The 16,752-nt window shown below is 48.6% G+C and overlaps 1 protein-coding gene and 1 pseudogene across 1 annotated transcript; one reads left to right on the top strand and one right to left on the bottom strand.

Annotated features, from left to right (window-relative positions):
- Positions 1-405: 405 nt before the first annotated feature.
- On the top strand, positions 406-4,679 carry LOC119228168 (synapse differentiation-inducing gene protein 1-like; annotated as a pseudogene).
- A 6,309-nt stretch (positions 4,680-10,988) lies between these two features.
- On the bottom strand, positions 10,989-15,285 carry vsx2 (visual system homeobox 2). Its single transcript, XM_037487555.2, has 5 exons — positions 14,692-15,285; positions 14,329-14,413; positions 13,863-13,986; positions 11,910-12,090; positions 10,989-11,713 (listed from the first exon to the last, which is right to left on the bottom strand). Exons 1-5 carry the CDS (start codon positions 15,113-15,115, stop codon positions 11,415-11,417), a joined length of 1,113 nt encoding a protein of 370 aa, XP_037343452.2. The 5' UTR covers positions 15,116-15,285; the 3' UTR covers positions 10,989-11,414.
- Positions 15,286-16,752: the final 1,467 nt, after the last annotated feature.

Genomic DNA, 16,752 nt, shown 5'->3' with positions numbered 1-16,752 from the left:
TTTTTTTCTCCTCCTCCTCACCCACCCGCCCGCTCAAAGACGTTCACGAGGGCTCACGGAGGCCCGGTTCACGAGGAAGTACAGCCCATGTGGAAGGTTATTTGTCCCTGCATGTTTGCATCCGGTGGTGTGAGATGCAACAGCTGAACAGGCAGCAGATGGGGATTTCACGACCCAGACTGATGCGAGCTCGTGAGAGGAACGCTTCCGAGAGCACCAGAACGTCACGTTCCAAATGATTACATTGCTAAAAAAAGAAAATCCAATGTTGGTTCTGTTGGTTTTCGAGGGGGAGTGGAGGGGGGGGGACTGCTTGTTCCGCTTTTTTTAATGAATCCCATTGTATTCTGATTGTTGTTATTCCTCCAGCGACCTTCGATCCGTCAGACGTTTGAAGAGGCCGCCATGGAGAGCCTCAGTGAGCTCCAGAAACCCCCTGCTGGACAAAGCCAACCGACAGGCGGTGCACAACGACTACCAGGGCTACCGGTGCGATTACCCGAGCCAGCCTTACCAGGACGGCCTCATCGGCTACTACTGCAACGGGACCAACGGCGAGCACAAGGCTCAGCAGTTCCTGGACGCCAAATCTCTGCACCTGGCCGTGGAGGCCTTCTACCGACCCAGCTTCATCCTGTGCAAGGACGACGTGAGCCTCCACAGCAAGGACTCCAAGAGCGAGAGCCTCGAGACCACTTTCACCGAGACCAAGGACACGGGGTCGGACGCGGTCTCCGCGGAGACCCCTCTGGACGGCACGCGAGGGGAGAAGGACGCCAAGATCCAGACGGTGTCGTACGACGTGGAGGACGAGCAGGGCCCCGAGTACGAGGTCAGAGGGCACACCGAAAGCTTTGCTTCGCTGTTGTTGGTGTTTTATTTGAAGGAGGTGCCGTGCGGGTTTCTCTCCCCTGTTCCAAGCTGTATGGGAACAATTACAGTGACTACACGGTTTAGAGAGCAATTTGATGGAAAGCAAGAGCTATTTGGCTGTTTGGAGATTGAAATGACATGGGTTGACGGGGCCATCTTTCAGCTGAAAGCGAGCCCTGCCGTGGATGCCGGTGCCTTTCAAACCTATAGCGCAGGATAATTGTAATGATTACATTCTTTAAAAGAAAATGACACATCTTAGGCTATCTCTCACCCGGTTCATCGCTCTTTAAGGACTTCGGAAGAAGTGTTTTCAGAGGTGGTGAAAAATGGACACTCGTGAAGTGCCGAGGGAGACGCACGGCGGCCGGAACTGGGCCGATGATCGAGGCAGTTGCCCTTCCACAGATTGAGATTGAGACACGGCCAGCGACTGGCGACCGGCGCCACAGGTGACGTCGCGCCGGCTCCCCGGCCGTCGGAGCAGGTGAGGCCCGCGGCCGAAGCTGCCCAGTGTCAATTTGAAAGAGCAGATGAGCTCAGATTAGAGCTGGGCTTCCAGGTGGGATATTAGACATTTCGCTCTGCACCTGCGTCTCTTTCGCTTTTTCCCCGCTCGGGGTGCCCGCGGATCCACGTCCAATCAAACGCTCAGGGGGCTCGCGCCGCTCCCGGGCGCCAAACGGTAACACAAGCCAAATTACCCGGATAGAGTCTGCAGCAGTTACCACCCAAAAAAAAAAAAAACTCTGTTACATTTTGTCGGTAGGAGCGAGAGAGAGAGAGAGAGAATACGAAAAAAACGTAGGTCACAAGGTCGCGAGAGCGTGAGGGCGAGCCGAATGTCCCCTCACGAGTCTAACGAGGCCTCAGAGAGCGCGGTTAGCAGGCTGTCAGAGGCCCCCCCCCCCCTCGGGGCTGGAACACTGGCGTCACACCAGACCCGGGAGTGTGTCCCCAAGTCCCCTTGTCAGCGGGACCCGATGCACACGACACCCTACAACGACGGAGGGGAGATTGCCGCTGTGTGTAGCCGTGTTGTGTCGTGTCGCGTTGCGTAGCTGCCGTTTTGATGGATCACACCCGGCTGTCCAGGTGGACGCTGTGTCATGAAGCAGATAATCTTCTCCTGGCAAAGGTAGCCGCACCCGTCCGCCTGTCTCGCCGCTTCGCTCCGTGGCGCCGACGCAGGAAAACGTCTCGTAAACGGCGCAGAATGAGATCAGATTAGAAAACTGTGCACAACACGCTCAGCAGCGCTGCCTTCGACGCTCGAGCGCGCCTCCTCTCCCCTCAGCCCCCCCCCCCCCCCCCTGTTCTTTAATTACCTGTAAAATGGCTTGTTCAGGGCCTTCCTGACATATTGATTTTCGTTTTGGCCCCTCCCCCTTTTTCCCCAGCTTTAATTGATCCCTGCGGGCCGCGAGACGAACACGAAAGGTAACACCCCCCCCCCCCCCCCCCCCCTTGTTAGTTTAGACCAGTGGTTCTCAACTGGTCTGGCTCCGGGACCCACCCATCACCCCTTAATGACAAGTCGCGACCGAAATCGATCGTTCAACGTGGGGGGGGGGGGAGGTTGCGCTAGCGGCGTCGACGGGGGGGGGGGGGGGGGGGGGGGGGGGCGCGCTCGAATTGCCGCGCTGACTGAAATTATGGAAAAAAACGACACTCCGCTGTCCCTTCAAAATAAAAGCACAGGATTTTTTTTTTTTCATGCAAAGGCCCGTGACCCACTACAAACGAACCAGTTGAGAAACCAGTTGAGAAACACTGGTTTAGACGAACAGATCCACCGCAGGACAGTCAAAAAGGTCACCCGTTCGGGTCGCATCGCCGTCCCCTCGCTGCGGACGCCACGTGCCGGGTGTGCAGTCGCCCAGCGAGCCACTGTCATGCGACCCGTCGCCCCCCCCTCCTGGAAGACGCCGGGCGCGTTGAGGAGACACGACGGAGGTCTCCCTCACGGTCCGGCACAGGAAAAAAAAGACGCTAATCCCCGTGTTATCCGTCAACACGCTCATGGGTGTTGACAGAGGCACCAAATCCTTTCTGGTTGGCAGAGCACATCATGTCCTGGGCGGTGGTGGTGGTGGAACGAGGGCAGATTCACCCTCCTGAAGAGGGGCTTAGAGGGGGGGGGGGGGGGTGGGGGGGGGGCATGCGTCGTCAAGCTACGCCATTTCGCCTCGTACTCCTGCATCAGCCGTTTTCATGTGGGTCTCAAGGTTCCTCTCGTCTCATCTCCCTTCCCCGGACGTTTAACGATGCTTCACCCCCCCCCCCCCCCCACCCCCTCCCTCTCCCTCTCTGCTGTCTTCCAGAGCGACAGCTCCAGCGACAGCGAGAGCGAGGACAACTTCTTCGTGCTGCCCCCCCGGGATTACCTGGGCCTCGCCATCTTCTCCATGCTCTGCTGCTTCTGGCCCTTGGGCATCGTTGCCTTTTACTACTCTCACAAGGTAAAAAAGAGCCACAGCCTGTGGTTAACTCTGATTACTCTGCGTTCTATTTAAGGTCAGCAAGCACAAGCACCCCCCCCCCCCCCCCCCCCCTCCTGCGGTTGTTTCAGATGATTGACTGCGTAAATTCAGCAGGTTCGGACGACCTGTCGGCCCTTTGTGTTCACTTTAGGAAACCGTTAACGATGGATTTTTGGAGTCTGTGGACTTTTCGTTATTATTCTCTAAGCGAGACCCGATCCACGGAAAGAGAAGCGGAGCATCTCCTCTTCTGTAGAATTTGCAGCGACGATTAAACTTGACATGAAAAAAAAAGAATGCGTCGGTAGAATAAATAAAGGCCAGGCTGATTTTTTTTTGGTTGGAATCCGAAACACCCAAATAACACATTTGTCTCCGTCAGATGGATAATGACCTAATGGCCTAATCGCCATGGTAACTAATGGCTTCCTAAGAGCATTTCTTGTTTTCTCTCCTCTGACTGCGGCCCGCCGCCTACTCGTGCGCTCGCTGCTGCTGCTGCTGCTGATGATGCTGATGATGATGATGCTGATGATGCTGATGATGATAATGCTGATGATGCTGATGATGATGATGATGCCGATGATGAACAAGCTGGTTTCCCTCTCTGCTTTTGTTTGGTCAGACGGGCAAGGCCATCTCCAAGGGAGACTTCTCCGGGGCGGGAATGAGCTCCAGGAGAGCCCTGTTCCTCGCAGCGCTGTCCATCACCATCGGAGCGGGGATGTACGTCGGGGTGGTCGTGGCCCTGATAGCCTACCTGTCCAAGCCCGGGCCCGCGTAGCACACCGGGGGGCGAAGACAAAAGAGGATGGGAGGAATCCAGGTGGGAGGCGAAGGGAGAATCATCTCTCCTGCCTGGCTGTCTGCTAAAAAAAAAAAAAAAAAAAAAAAAGAAAGAAAGAGAGAAGACTAAATAAGAGAGACAAGACAAAGAGAAAAGATGTGGATTGATCCGACTGCATCTTTATTTCTGGGATGCAACGCTCCCACCGAGGTATTTCGGGAGAAGGATGACTCCTCGTCCTCAAAGACAAGTTGTTAAAACCTAGCAGGAACTACCTGCCGCTTCCAGCGGTCTCCTTTTACCTTTACAGTAGCTGTATCTCTTTGCCAATGCTATTGCAGATTGTGTAATTGTCCACTTTGTAAATTCATTTCTGTGACATGTTTATTCAAGGAATACGCCGGAACATTCTGTCACTATACAAAGAGAAGTGGAGCCTAAATGCAAAGAGAGAAAAAAAAAAGTGAGGTATTTGTGTTTACTGTGTACTGTAAATTAGGTCAATAAATACATTTGGCATGAATAATGAAAAGTCACCCGCTATGCCTCTCATGTCTTATTCATTGTTTCCTCGACACTGCAACGGGGAGGGGTGGGGGGGGGGGGGGGGGGGGGGGGGGGGGTGTGCTTCTACTACAGGGGATACTCCTGCAGTTGCCCGGGGCTGTGTGGAAAGCTCCACTCGTCAACAGAAACATTGAGAAACGCAATTGGCTACGGCTAAAAAATGGTCCACAACAAATGAAAAGTTGTCACATGTTGCAGCATCATCACCGTTGAAAACGCACTCCAAACTAAAGGAAACTAAAGGTCGGGAACCGGTGACCCCGGACCCCCGGATCGTGTGTGTATAGAAGAGAGTTGTACTGACACCTCCCGATTGCGCCAGGGTCCCCGTCGTTTGCTGTACCTGAATAAAAAGTGAGCAGATGGCAAGGTGACGTGGCTGACCTCTCTTGGAGATCAGTCTGTGTGGTTTCTCCTCTCCTCTCTGGGTGGGATGGGCGGGGGCGGGATGAGGCGCCCTCATCGATGGGAGCGGAGTGAGTTTTTTTTTTTTTTTTAAAGTGGGCGAGTGTGCAGCGCTGCATGTGTTTTCTCTCCCACACACACACACACACACACACACACACACAGAGGCAAACTGATTTTATTAGTCATCCTCCCCCACATGGATTTTAAAAAAAAGAAGAAAAAAAAAAAAGGTAGCAGGTAGCGGGTTGAGTCTGAACTTTGGCAAATATTCCATTAGGCCTGTTAGTAGACTAGACTTTTGGTGTTATATTACATTACCTGTCACACGGAAGCAGATGAAAAAGGGAAAATGAGTTTGTGTTGCACTGAGGTGAGAGGCATGATGAATGGGCTCAGACTAAATGGAAAGAATCTGAAAGGCGGCGCGAAGACAAAAAAAATGACATTAGAGCCGAGCGCTGCATTAATAAGGAGCGTGACGCTCGGCAGGCCTCGTGCCGCTGAAAGCCTTTTTCTTTTCACATCCGTATCGTTGCCTTGATGAAATGCCTGTCACTTCTCACACAAACAGTCGCTTCAGACGGTGCGACGCTTCTGCAAAAAAAAGAGGATGTATTTGAAGTGGTGGAGAGAAAAAAAAAAAAAGCAGAGAGTGGTTGGATCCTTTTGTTTGACTGAAGATCCGCCTCGTGAGAAGGATAGAAGATCCAAGAGCGATACCGGAGAATATGACTCAGCAAGCTCCGGAGCGCACCCCCCCCCCCCCCCCCGAAACCACGGTGGGAGGATGTGATCGAGGAGGGATGGAACTGTCACGAGGGCTTAAGCTTTTGGGGAAATAGTGGTCATCTTGTAAAAGTGGAAAAGCCTTTTGGCTCCGTGTGAACTGATCTGAACTCGGAGCCACTATGTAGCTCATCTGTACAGACACTTGCATCTGCGTGAGCTTCACCCGTGTATACGTGATCGTTCAGACACTAGCGTATCCAGAGGCCAATCCAGATGCAGATGGCCTGCTAAGCAATATGTTTCACTATTTCTCTCCCAGTGATAAAAGTCGGCCTGTGTCTCAATGAGCTATTTCTGGGTTTCGTGAAACAGAAAAATAATTGCATCTCCTTTATCTCCTCCATACGAACGACAGCATGACGGACGCGCTTGTCTAAACACCGTCGTTAAATAGGTGATCAAAGGGATGTAAGCAACTTTCACATTTTTTTGTTCATTCTCATATATTTACCAAAAAGGAATGTCTTTATGTTGTCGTTAGCAGTGTGGCCATTAGCTGTTTCCGCCTGTGATGCAGGGAGGCTGAATTCTCTTTATTCATTAATAAAAAAAGACAAAAACAAAAGATGGAGCTTCGTTTATTTGTTACTTTTGTCTCCCATTGATCAGCTGACAAACCTTTTTGGAGCCAGGCTCCAAACCAGTGGACTCCACTAGCTGGTAATTAAGTAGTAGTCAAACAAATTGCACTAAAAAGCAAAGCGTCTGAGCTCAGTCTGTCGTGCCAACGTGTTCCATTGCACTTTTCAGTTTGAAGACCTCCCATACACCAACTCTTATGTCAGCATCCTTCTCTGAAACCCCCCCCCCCCTCACCCCCTTGTCTCTCTCTCTCCCCCCCTCCCCCCACTTTAATATCAGAGCTAAGCTCATCTTTGAAGCATTTCTAAAAACACGCTTATCTGCCCTCACACCTTGTGTCGGCACAGCGAGGCGCCTCCCGCGGTGGCGTCGAGGCCGATAAGAACCCCCTCCCCCCCCCCCCCCCCCCTCCTCCCACCACCTCGAGCAACGAGGGGATGCGCAGTCTCCAGCTCTGCCGGGCCCTCAAAGGCGCCGTCGGAAGCATTTTAACGCCGGCCCTCAGATGAGCCACGCGGAGATGAGTTGGGTTTTAATTGCGACCTGAGGTTCAGACACTTCACAGAGAAGTGTGTGTGTGTGTGGTGGGGCGGTGGGGGGGTAGAGGGGGGAGGGGGGTGAACAGGAAATGTAGAAGAGAGGGGAACAAAAAGACGACTTGGCAATATTCAAGCAGGCAGGGAGTAGCACAGCTGACATCCGGCTCTGGATGACTGGAGTTGGCACCTTGAGCTGCCCGCAGATGGCCTGCAGGAAACCGCCGGGGCAGGTGGAGGCCGTCGTTGGAGGCCGGGGGGGGGGGGGGCAGCTGCAAGTGGAGGGCCGCTGGTGTCGCGCCACAAATCTGTTCTGGGACAAGCGGTCCAAGTCCCACTTCGAGAGATGACGGGTGTCCGTTACCGCGGACGGCAAAGCGGCGGAGGCAGGTTCTTAAAGCCGATTGGGACGGGGAAGGTTGCGAGGGGACGTCGGGCGTCCCACCATCCACGGTAATCACTCTAATCCATAAGGAGCTTTTTTTTGGGGGGGGGGATAAAACAAAATGCATATGTTTATTTAGGGATTGGGTTTTAGTGATAGCGGAGGATTTTGCAGCTGAAATGATGAAAATAAACGCCAAGAGATCAGCTGGTGGAATAAAATCCATTATGTAATTCCCTTGTTTCTTCTCTTGATGTAGTCAGACTTTAATAGATCATTGTGAAAGCCCAGAGTACACTCGATAAACCACACTTCAATCAGCTGCTTAGTCAAAAGGCGTGTGGGGATAATTTAGTATTATTACAAATAACACATCAGCATAATATCCCGCACAAACTGTGAATAATGATGATGGATGATTTTTTACCCCCTTGAAGGGTAAAAGAGTGCTGGTGGGCTCTGTGTGATCCGAGCCTTTGGATGGCTTTGGGAAGAAGGAAAAAAAAAAAAAAGAAACCATGAGATGAAATCAGCCCCGAGCCAAGAAAGATCATTCAGCAGCAGCGTCAATACGGGCTCCATTACCCACACCTGACAGCCTCATCACGGAGCGCGCCAGAGGAGTGACGAGAGACAGCAATATCGATCAAGATATCAGATCAAGTCTGCTTAAAAATGTTATTAATATATCCCCTTTTTTTCCCCTCAGCCTGACAGATATGAATCGATGTGCATGCACGCGGCGGTCTATCAGCAGGATTTTCATTTGTTGCCGTTTATTAGAGAAAAGACGTAATTGTGAACTGTAATATAATTCACCTGACCACCAGTTTATAACAGGTTCTGATTTTAGAAGCAGCTCAAGACTGCCCCCACTTGTGTGAACTGCTGTACTGCACGCAGACAGGAGGACGAAGCAAGGACACTTTGCAATAAAATGCTCATAATATGACATAAAGGCTGATGTGAATGTGTGTGCAAATAATACGTACTGCGGGTGTGTCTGTGTGTACAAACATGTGGATGCGACACATTCACATACAGCCTAGTCTACATAGTGGAACTTCTCACACTCATACATTGTGATACCAGGCACATGCATCTGATAACAACACACATACATGTTTGTGTTTGTTTATGTAGTATATAGTTAGACACAATGCATATGTATACATTTATAATGGGGCACCTTTGAAGATGCACATCTTTATATGTACAAATGTCTGAATATAAGTCACTTATTAAGATCTGCATTTTTAATGACCAATATTAGAAATCATATTTTTGCAAATCTAAATATATATATAACTAATATTTTCTTATTCCCCGAGAGTTCCGACCACGGACTTTACTATGTTCACGTAGACGTTTCAGAGCAAGCTCATGTAAAAAAAAAAAAAAATATTAAATATTAAAAAATAACTTTAGAGATTTATTTCCTCCAAACATCTGTAACACTCATTAAGGTACCGAATAATACTTGCTACACCTCCCCGGTAGGAAGACTCTGTTGCATTGCATTTGAAATATTTTACATTTGTAAATCCTCATTTTCATAATGCCTTTCTAGTTATTCATTTCATCTCGCAATGCATGCGCAATATTTTATATTTGTAACATGTTGTAGCATCAAAAACATACCAAAGAGTAAAAGTGAACACAACGGATTATCAATTGAAGGTGTGGTGTTGGTCACTGCAGCCTAACAAGTTTAACTATTACAAAAATAATAAACCACGACCAAAGCACGAACAATTTGAACAATATGATCTCCGGGGAAACTGTGACCAAACCAAAAACACACCACAGACTGCACAGCTTCAAGCTCGCGCGCCCAGCCAGCTGCGTTGCTAGGCAACAGAGTCGTTGTTGACATCGGCGAGTTGCTGTTGTACTCACCTGTACTCCGCGTTCGGCTCCTTCCCAACCAGTCCACTGGTCCCGCTACGTCCCAGTACAACCAGTAAACATCGCTCAGTTAACACAGGTCCCCAGCCGGAAGACCCGCTCTAGCGCGTTAGCATTTCGCATGTTTGCTAGCTAGAGCACGCGTGCCCGCGGCGCGGCTCCGCTGTAGGTCGCGAGCGCCGTGGGTCTGTCGTGTCGCGCGCTCGCAGGGAGTTGTGTGTTAAATGGGATTTTAAAACAAGGTGCAACATTTTTTACTAACGTCAAATTGCTGGGAGAAGGTTAGATATTTACAGGCTTTAATTGGCTATTGGACATATTTGTGCACAAAGGGATGCATAAATAGCCTTATAATATTTTTTAAACGTCTGTAATACGATCTATGTTTGTGTCGAGCTCTAACGTCCATCTCTGGAGGGGCAATGGTGATGCAATGATGGGTCTGTGCAGCAGAGGGCGCAACAACACCACATTCATTTTAACTACACCTTAGTGTAGATCTCAACTCAGCAGCATCTGGAGCCCAGAGTCTTCCCGAAATGATCATCATGCACTTAATCTCACCAATGGAATCAAACCCCTCACAACCCCATCAAAAAAATAAATTGAACGTTAATGTTGCATTAGGCGAAATCTCTCCGTAAACCTCCCTCTGATCTCACTCTGCACGGATTGGAATGATCTTCTGAAGGTCTTCAACAAGCATTCTGTCCATCATAAGGGATACTGTGAATTACCTCTTCATACCCAATACAAACAGCTTGATCTCCAGCAAATCTGATCCATCACAACCTTCTATTGCACTCTGAGGGGATTAAATAGCTTTGCACTTAGAGCAATAATCCTCACTCTGTATGTCTTGGCCTCAATAACTGAATTGGGATGAGGGTTTGTGGAGGTGAGGCCTCAGTTTATGGCAAATCACTTTTGTCACTCCAGCTAGAATGTTTTTTTTTGGCATTAAATGAACTCACCCTTAAAAGAGGATGTTGCTTTGAATGTGAGTGGAATTACTTACTAACAAACAATGTCTTAACTCCTGTAAGCATACTGAACAATTATCAATGTTAACCCGGTGATGACAGACATGTTTTAATGGTCGGGAACGCCCACCTTTCAAACCTCTTTATCTGCCTCTAGCTCTATTTACTTCGGCCATCTTTCTCAATGCGACGACTCGCGGCTTCATTTGTGCCTGGACTCCGGAGTCACATGTGAGTGAGCAAAGGTTACCCACGTTATTCAATGCACGTAGGCCTCCAGGTTCATTATATCACCATTACCGTTGATAACCCTTGTGTATATACTTATCTCTTGTCAACAACGTGTTTATGTGAAGATCGGCGACAAGTGAAGCTGTTTTTCAAGTGTTTGGGATGAGAGGATGAAACAGACGGCCCCTCCTTTAATGGCATCTATTAAAGTGAGTTGGAATCAGGCTGAGGTCACCCCCCCTCCTCCCAAACGCACTGGACCCTTGGTTTAATCTGAAAGCGAAGGCTCTCAACTGCGACAGATTTTCCGGGAGGGGGGGTGGGGGGGGGCTAATCCAAGCATACTAAACAGAGTGTCAGGTGACCACAAGAGGCTCCGGTTGAGGCCTGGAGAGCTGGATCAAAAACACAAAGATCACATTCAATAAAAGGTTATTTCTGTTTTATGGTTTTGTATCTTGAGTTTTACATATTTTGAAAATGAAAACACAGAACATTTTTCAAGACCACATGTAAAGTTGTGCCCCGGCGAGAGGGATTCATATCGCGAGTATATACAGTGTGAAGTGGGACAACAATTACTTTCTGTCGGTGGGAGGGTTTTTTTTTTATTCAGCAGCTGTGCAAGCAACGTTCAAATTGATTTAATTGACTCATCTGACTCTCTTTATACAGCGGTATTAACACCCCCTACACGGTCAAATCCCCTCTGCCAGGCACGAGCAACAACGACTGTATATCGGGGGGGGAGAAAAAAGCATATAAAAGTGCATTTGGCATCCTCTGTGCAGCAGTGAACCAGGTGACCCCTTCCCTTCAAAGAAGTCCAGGCGAGGGGATACATCGGTTCCGCGGGGTGGGGGGGGGGGGGGGACGGGCCTCCTAAGGACTCGTCTCCTCCCCCGCGGGACTCGGGGGGTCGCCGGTCTTGCCCTCGCGCCCCCGTCTCTCCTCCCGGGAGGCGGTCCCCAGCACTTTGGCGCTGTGCTCCTGCGCCTTGGCCCTGAGCGCGGCGATGCTGTGCTCTCTCAGTTCCTCTTTCGACATGGCGGACTTGCCCTCCGACCTCTTCTCCGCCGCCACCTCGGCCTCCTCCGCCCGCTGGGGGGTCGGCTGCCGGGGCGCGTCGCACTGTCCCGTCGCCGGGGGCCCCACCGCCTCCGTGGACTTTTTGTGCATCCCTGCAAAGAGTGGCGGGTATTCAGATTTAGAATAGCGCCTGTTGATTGGTAAGCCATCTTGGACTGAAAATAGCAAGCAAAAAAAATAGTTCCTGGGTTTAGAATTGAAAAGTTTGAAACGGACGATGCGTTTTGGGGTCTGTACCAGTGGAGCAACTAGCGCGCGAGCGAGCGCGGCGTGTGTCACCAGCCTCACCCAGCAGCCAGGGGGCGCAGGACTCCATCACGCCGTCCTTGGCGGACTTGAGGATGGACTCCGGCAGGGGGATGGAGTGCCTCACCATGGCCCCGTACAGCCCGTACTCCGCCATCACGGTGCTGCGGCCCCAGCACTTCTCCCGCTTCCTCCACTTGGCTCGGCGGTTCTGAAACCACACCTGTGACACGGGTGGGCAGATTGGTAGCACTTTATAATAAGACGCCGTAAACAGGTATTGGCTTCCTGAAAAACTAACAAAGGATGAACTGATAATGTGGGATCAGTTATAAACCATCGATACAGTGAAAAGTCTGACGGCTTATGTCACGCTGTCGGTTTGTTTCCTGTTTCCTTTTGTAGTTTTCAACCTCGTTGTACCTGGTTTAGCTTCACTTCCTGCCCTGTTGTGTCTTCCCATGCAAACTTTATTTCAATAATGACCTCTTTGTTATCTCAAGTCACACGTGAGATAACAATTAGGCCCACATAGGCCTCGTTCGGGATGCACTCCAATAATTGTCCACAGGTGTGTGTGTGTGTGTGGGGGGGGGGGGGCGCTGCAGGCTGTCACAGCTGACACATCAGGACACTTCACTGCTGTGAGGCTCTGCAGGACATCTGTCAGCTCCGAGAGGCCAAATGAACAGCGTGGCACAACACAGGCTGTCAAACACCCTGACGGCTCCGGGAGGAGAGCCCCCCCCCCCCTCCCTCCCTTCTTATATAATTCTGATGATAACCCTTATTCCATACAAGATATCTTTTTTTTGTGTGTGTGTGTGTTGGAGAAATTGCTTCTCTGCCCCTCAAAAGAAGCGCGCGTGGAGGAGCGACCCGGGGGCGCGCCGAGGCTGATTGAAAAATAAGTTAATTTCAGGCCCGATCGATGGCGGGGCAGGCGGGCAAATATCACGGGAAATTAAACTACCGGGACTCGGGGGAGCAGCGCTATTGACCCGCGCTAATACATTCAATGTAGTTATTTCATTTGAACTCCCTGCCCCCCCCCCCCCTCCCCAGCAGCAGCAGCAGCAGCCAGCTCGTCTGATTTAACTAATTACACTCAATGAGAAATTGTCTGTTAATCCTTTTTGGGGGGTAGGAGCAGGGCCTATTTGTTTATTTCCCTTTTTCGTTTGTTTGTTTTTTTTTTCATTCGCGGATGTACCGTTGCAGCCCCGTAATGAGGACGAGATTAAAATGCACCCCTCCCCCCCCTTAGCCCCCCCCCCCCAGCAGATGGATGGTCCGGGTCGCACCGCAATCTTCTTCCGCCTTGATAGCCTGATTAGGTCGTTAGTGACTCCTCGAGAACAAATTGTTTCACATCCAGCCCCCCCCCCCCCCAACCCCCGACGAGAGAGAGCATCAGTCCCGGTATCAATTCCCCGGTAACAGCTGGAGGAAAAGGCTCCGAATGTTACCGGAGGGCCGGCGGTGACGTGACCGGTTACAGGAGGACGACACACGGGACGTAACGAAATGTGTTTTTAGAGACACGTGTTAATGGTTCAGAGAGGTATATGATGTACTGCACATCATATCTGATCAGTCTGTAAATATAACAATTTTGAATATTTACAATGACGTCATGATATGACTCAATAAGAGAGCCCCTCCAGGAATAATATATAAAAACATTTATTTTTTAAATAACGTTTTTTTTTCTTCTTCTTTCTAGTTTGCAAAGCCAAAAATGAAGAATAAAAAGAATCGAAGGGGAAGCATGTGTTATCAGTTGTAGCGTTTTGGTCCACAATTACGCGTATAGTTTTTTTTAGGCTGTATAATTATAACGTCTGCTGTGAAGCTCCATTCTTCAAGTGAACCACAAAGGTTGTTTCTATAAAATAAAGTGCAATTCATTAAAAAAAAATACAATAGTACAAAGTAGTACAAACCTTCAATTGAATGAGACGGAATTGTTTTTTTTTTTAGACAGAATGTTACCTGTATCCTGTCTTCAGGTAGCTCTGTCTTCATGGCCAACATCTCTCGGGCGTAAACATCCGGGTAGTGAGCTTCATTAAAGGCCTTTTCCAGCTCCTCCAGCTGATATGAAGTGAATATGGTCCTGTGGAAACGGGTGGTCATTATTGGATTATTACTGATTTATTGGACGGAATATATCAGATCCTGCAGGAATCCAGCCAGTCGGTTTTTAATGTTGACGCAAATACACAAAAAGGTAAAGCAACATTGAACCGATTTGTGTAAATAAGAAGTAAGCAAACAGAACATTCTGGTGTCCTCATTTAATTCATAGTAAAGCCTAAAAAAAGAACTGAAAATAAATAATTGATCATGTTTATTTGGAGGCCTGAGTGGCTACATGTTACTTAAAAAAATCGGCCTTTTTTATTTCTGCAACTCCTCTAAGTAATAAAGCAACATTTAATCATAAATCAACACTAACCGGTGGCGTCTTTTCTTCCGTTTCTTGCTTTGACTTACTGATGACTTTGAGAGTTTTCTTTCATTTGAAGATAAGTCGTCTGAATCTGGATACAAAAAGATAATAATAAAAAAGTAAAATAGTTAATAAACATGTTTCCAAGTAAAATATTTTACGTTTTTCTGCATTTGCAGGATATATGTAATACTAACATTTAACACTAAAACAACGCTGCTATTTCATTTGAGTAATTTAGTTTAATACCACACAATATGACAGTACCAACATCAAAAGCAATAATTATCACAATAAACAAAGGTAAAAAAAAAAAGTAGTGATACGGGAGAGTATCAAAAATAACGAATAAGAGCGAGATCACGTCACCTGAGCTCGCGGACTGACTGGTGTCCAGCGGCCCGCCGTCCCCGCCGCGAGGCTGCAGGTGAACGTCGTGCGCGTTCGACAGCACGCTCTCCAAAAACGCCGGTTGTCTGTAAAACGACGGAATTCTACCCGGGTCGATTAATCCCATCCCGACACCCATGCCCATGCCGGCGGGGCCCAGCAGGGACCTGGCGGCGATCAGGTGCGCGCCGGCCGGCAGCGAGCTGAGCGGGCTCCGCAGTGCCGCGGACGGCTCCTTGTTGAGCCCCAGTATCTCCTGGATGCCGAAGCCGGTGCACCTGGTCGGCGGATGGGTGGCGCTGCTCTTCGGCTGGTGGCCGTTACTCCCTCCGTTGGTGCCCAGAGAGGGTTTCTCCGATAGGCGTAAACTTTCCGACAGCACGGAGCCTTGCTTCCCCGTCATGGTGCCTTCGGATGCTACTTGAAAGGCCTATTTTTTGGGAGGGGGGGGGGGGGGGGTTGTTGTGTTATACCGTCTGACAGAATGGTCCCCAGTGCATGATCGTCTGTATAACACACAAGTGTCCGTTAGAAAATGGTCCTTTTATCCAACAGGTCCATCCCAACAAGAGGCAGGAGCCGGCAGCCAATCAGCTGCAAGGATTCAGGATTCCTGAGGATCAGGGATGCATTATACGCCCTCTCGGATACATATCTGCATTTCCTTTCAGGACTGCATGGATAAACGAGGAAGGGATTTAAGCGACAGAGGGAAAGAATGCATCAAAATAGCTCTTCAAGGGGAGGGAGGCGAAGAGAGAATGAAAACAACATTAATCGAAACATTTGAAAGGGATAAAGAGAAAATACTATAATACTATTTTATTACACTACATCCATAGTAGAATACAGCAAACATAGTTTGAACCATTATAAACTGCAGACATATCATTGCTCAGGTGGGTTTTCGTTATGCAGTCCTAATTAAATCATCTGAAACAGTGTAAAATTACCCCAATATCCGTAAGTAAATCCGTATGGAGCGTCGGCCCAATTGTTTACACACACCAACGCACCACTATGATCTCTCCGTACCACTGGCTCACGTGGGAGGGTAATTGATCTCCAGATGCTGTGGGCAAAGTCATCACGCAAATCAAAGCCCCCCCCCCCCCAAACACGCGACAGCTGGACGATCCGGAGCGCGCGCGGTCCCGCACCGCGTTAATCCCACAGCAGCAGACTACAGAGCAGATTAAAACCCGCGGATCCGCTTCCCCGGAGGAGCGGGGGGAATTACACAGAACGGGACACGAGTGGGGGAATATTAAATACGTTCCTGACCTGTTATTAATTATTAATGTAGGAATTAGTACAATAAAAAAAAAAAGTCGAAAAGGCCTGAAACATTATCTTGATATTATGGAAGAATTCTGCTGTCAGAGATTAAGATTTAGAAAATTCGTACGTTTTGTTTTTACATAATAATTTACAGAAAATGCAACAAACGGATGCATACAGTGGGCCATGTGATTAATTTACTAAGGGTATTTTTTTCTAATAAAAGGTGCTCACCAAATTAATCATATTCTTGTTTTCCGTGAGAGGGTGGGGAGTTAAAAGAGAGAATTATCTCATTAACATAAAGCTAATTACAACATTTTGTGCCAAGATCATATGAATGATGAATATATGCTGATTTTAGTAGGGATTTGTTTTTTACATTGCCGTTAACAGTTTTGTAATTGGAACAAAAATAAGGATAAGCTAATTTTGTGGTCTTCCAAAAGATTTTCTTTGTTCACGTGGATGTGCATCATCAAAGTAAAAATACAATTCGACCTCAATAACATCTCAAGTCAAAATACGTTGACACACAATGCACATATGTAAATGCTAACATTCAGTATACGAATATATCATATTTCAGTTAAAAATATGTTATATCTATATTTTTACCCTTAAAGTGTGATGACATGGAATTTTGTCTACACGTCTCTTGCTGTAACCCTGCAAATGTCCCCACTGTGGGACTAATAAAAGATTATTTTATGACTAATGCAATTTAAAAACACACAAATTGTGACTTTAGGCCCAGAG

The sequence above is a fragment of the Pungitius pungitius genome, chromosome 14, assembly GCF_949316345.1.
Source record: "Pungitius pungitius chromosome 14, fPunPun2.1, whole genome shotgun sequence".
Classification (NCBI taxonomy): Eukaryota; Metazoa; Chordata; class Actinopteri; order Perciformes; family Gasterosteidae; genus Pungitius; species Pungitius pungitius.
This window is presented reverse-complemented; position numbering and strand designations above follow the sequence as displayed.

What these genes read in the sequence shown, in the direction of transcription:
- vsx2 (XM_037487555.2), bottom strand. Translation starts at nt 15,115, where the DNA reads ATGACGGGGAAGCAAGGCTCCGTGCTGTCGGAAAGTTTACGCCTATCG. An exon ending in TACCTGAAGACAGGATACAG is followed by an intron (nt 12,091 to 13,862) that starts GTAACATTCTGT and finishes CCCGTGTCACAG; the next exon opens with GTGTGGTTTCAGAACCGCCG. An exon ending in CTGCGCCCCCTGGCTGCTGG is followed by an intron (nt 11,714 to 11,909) that starts GTGAGGCTGGTG and finishes CACTCTTTGCAG; the next exon opens with GGATGCACAAAAAGTCCACG.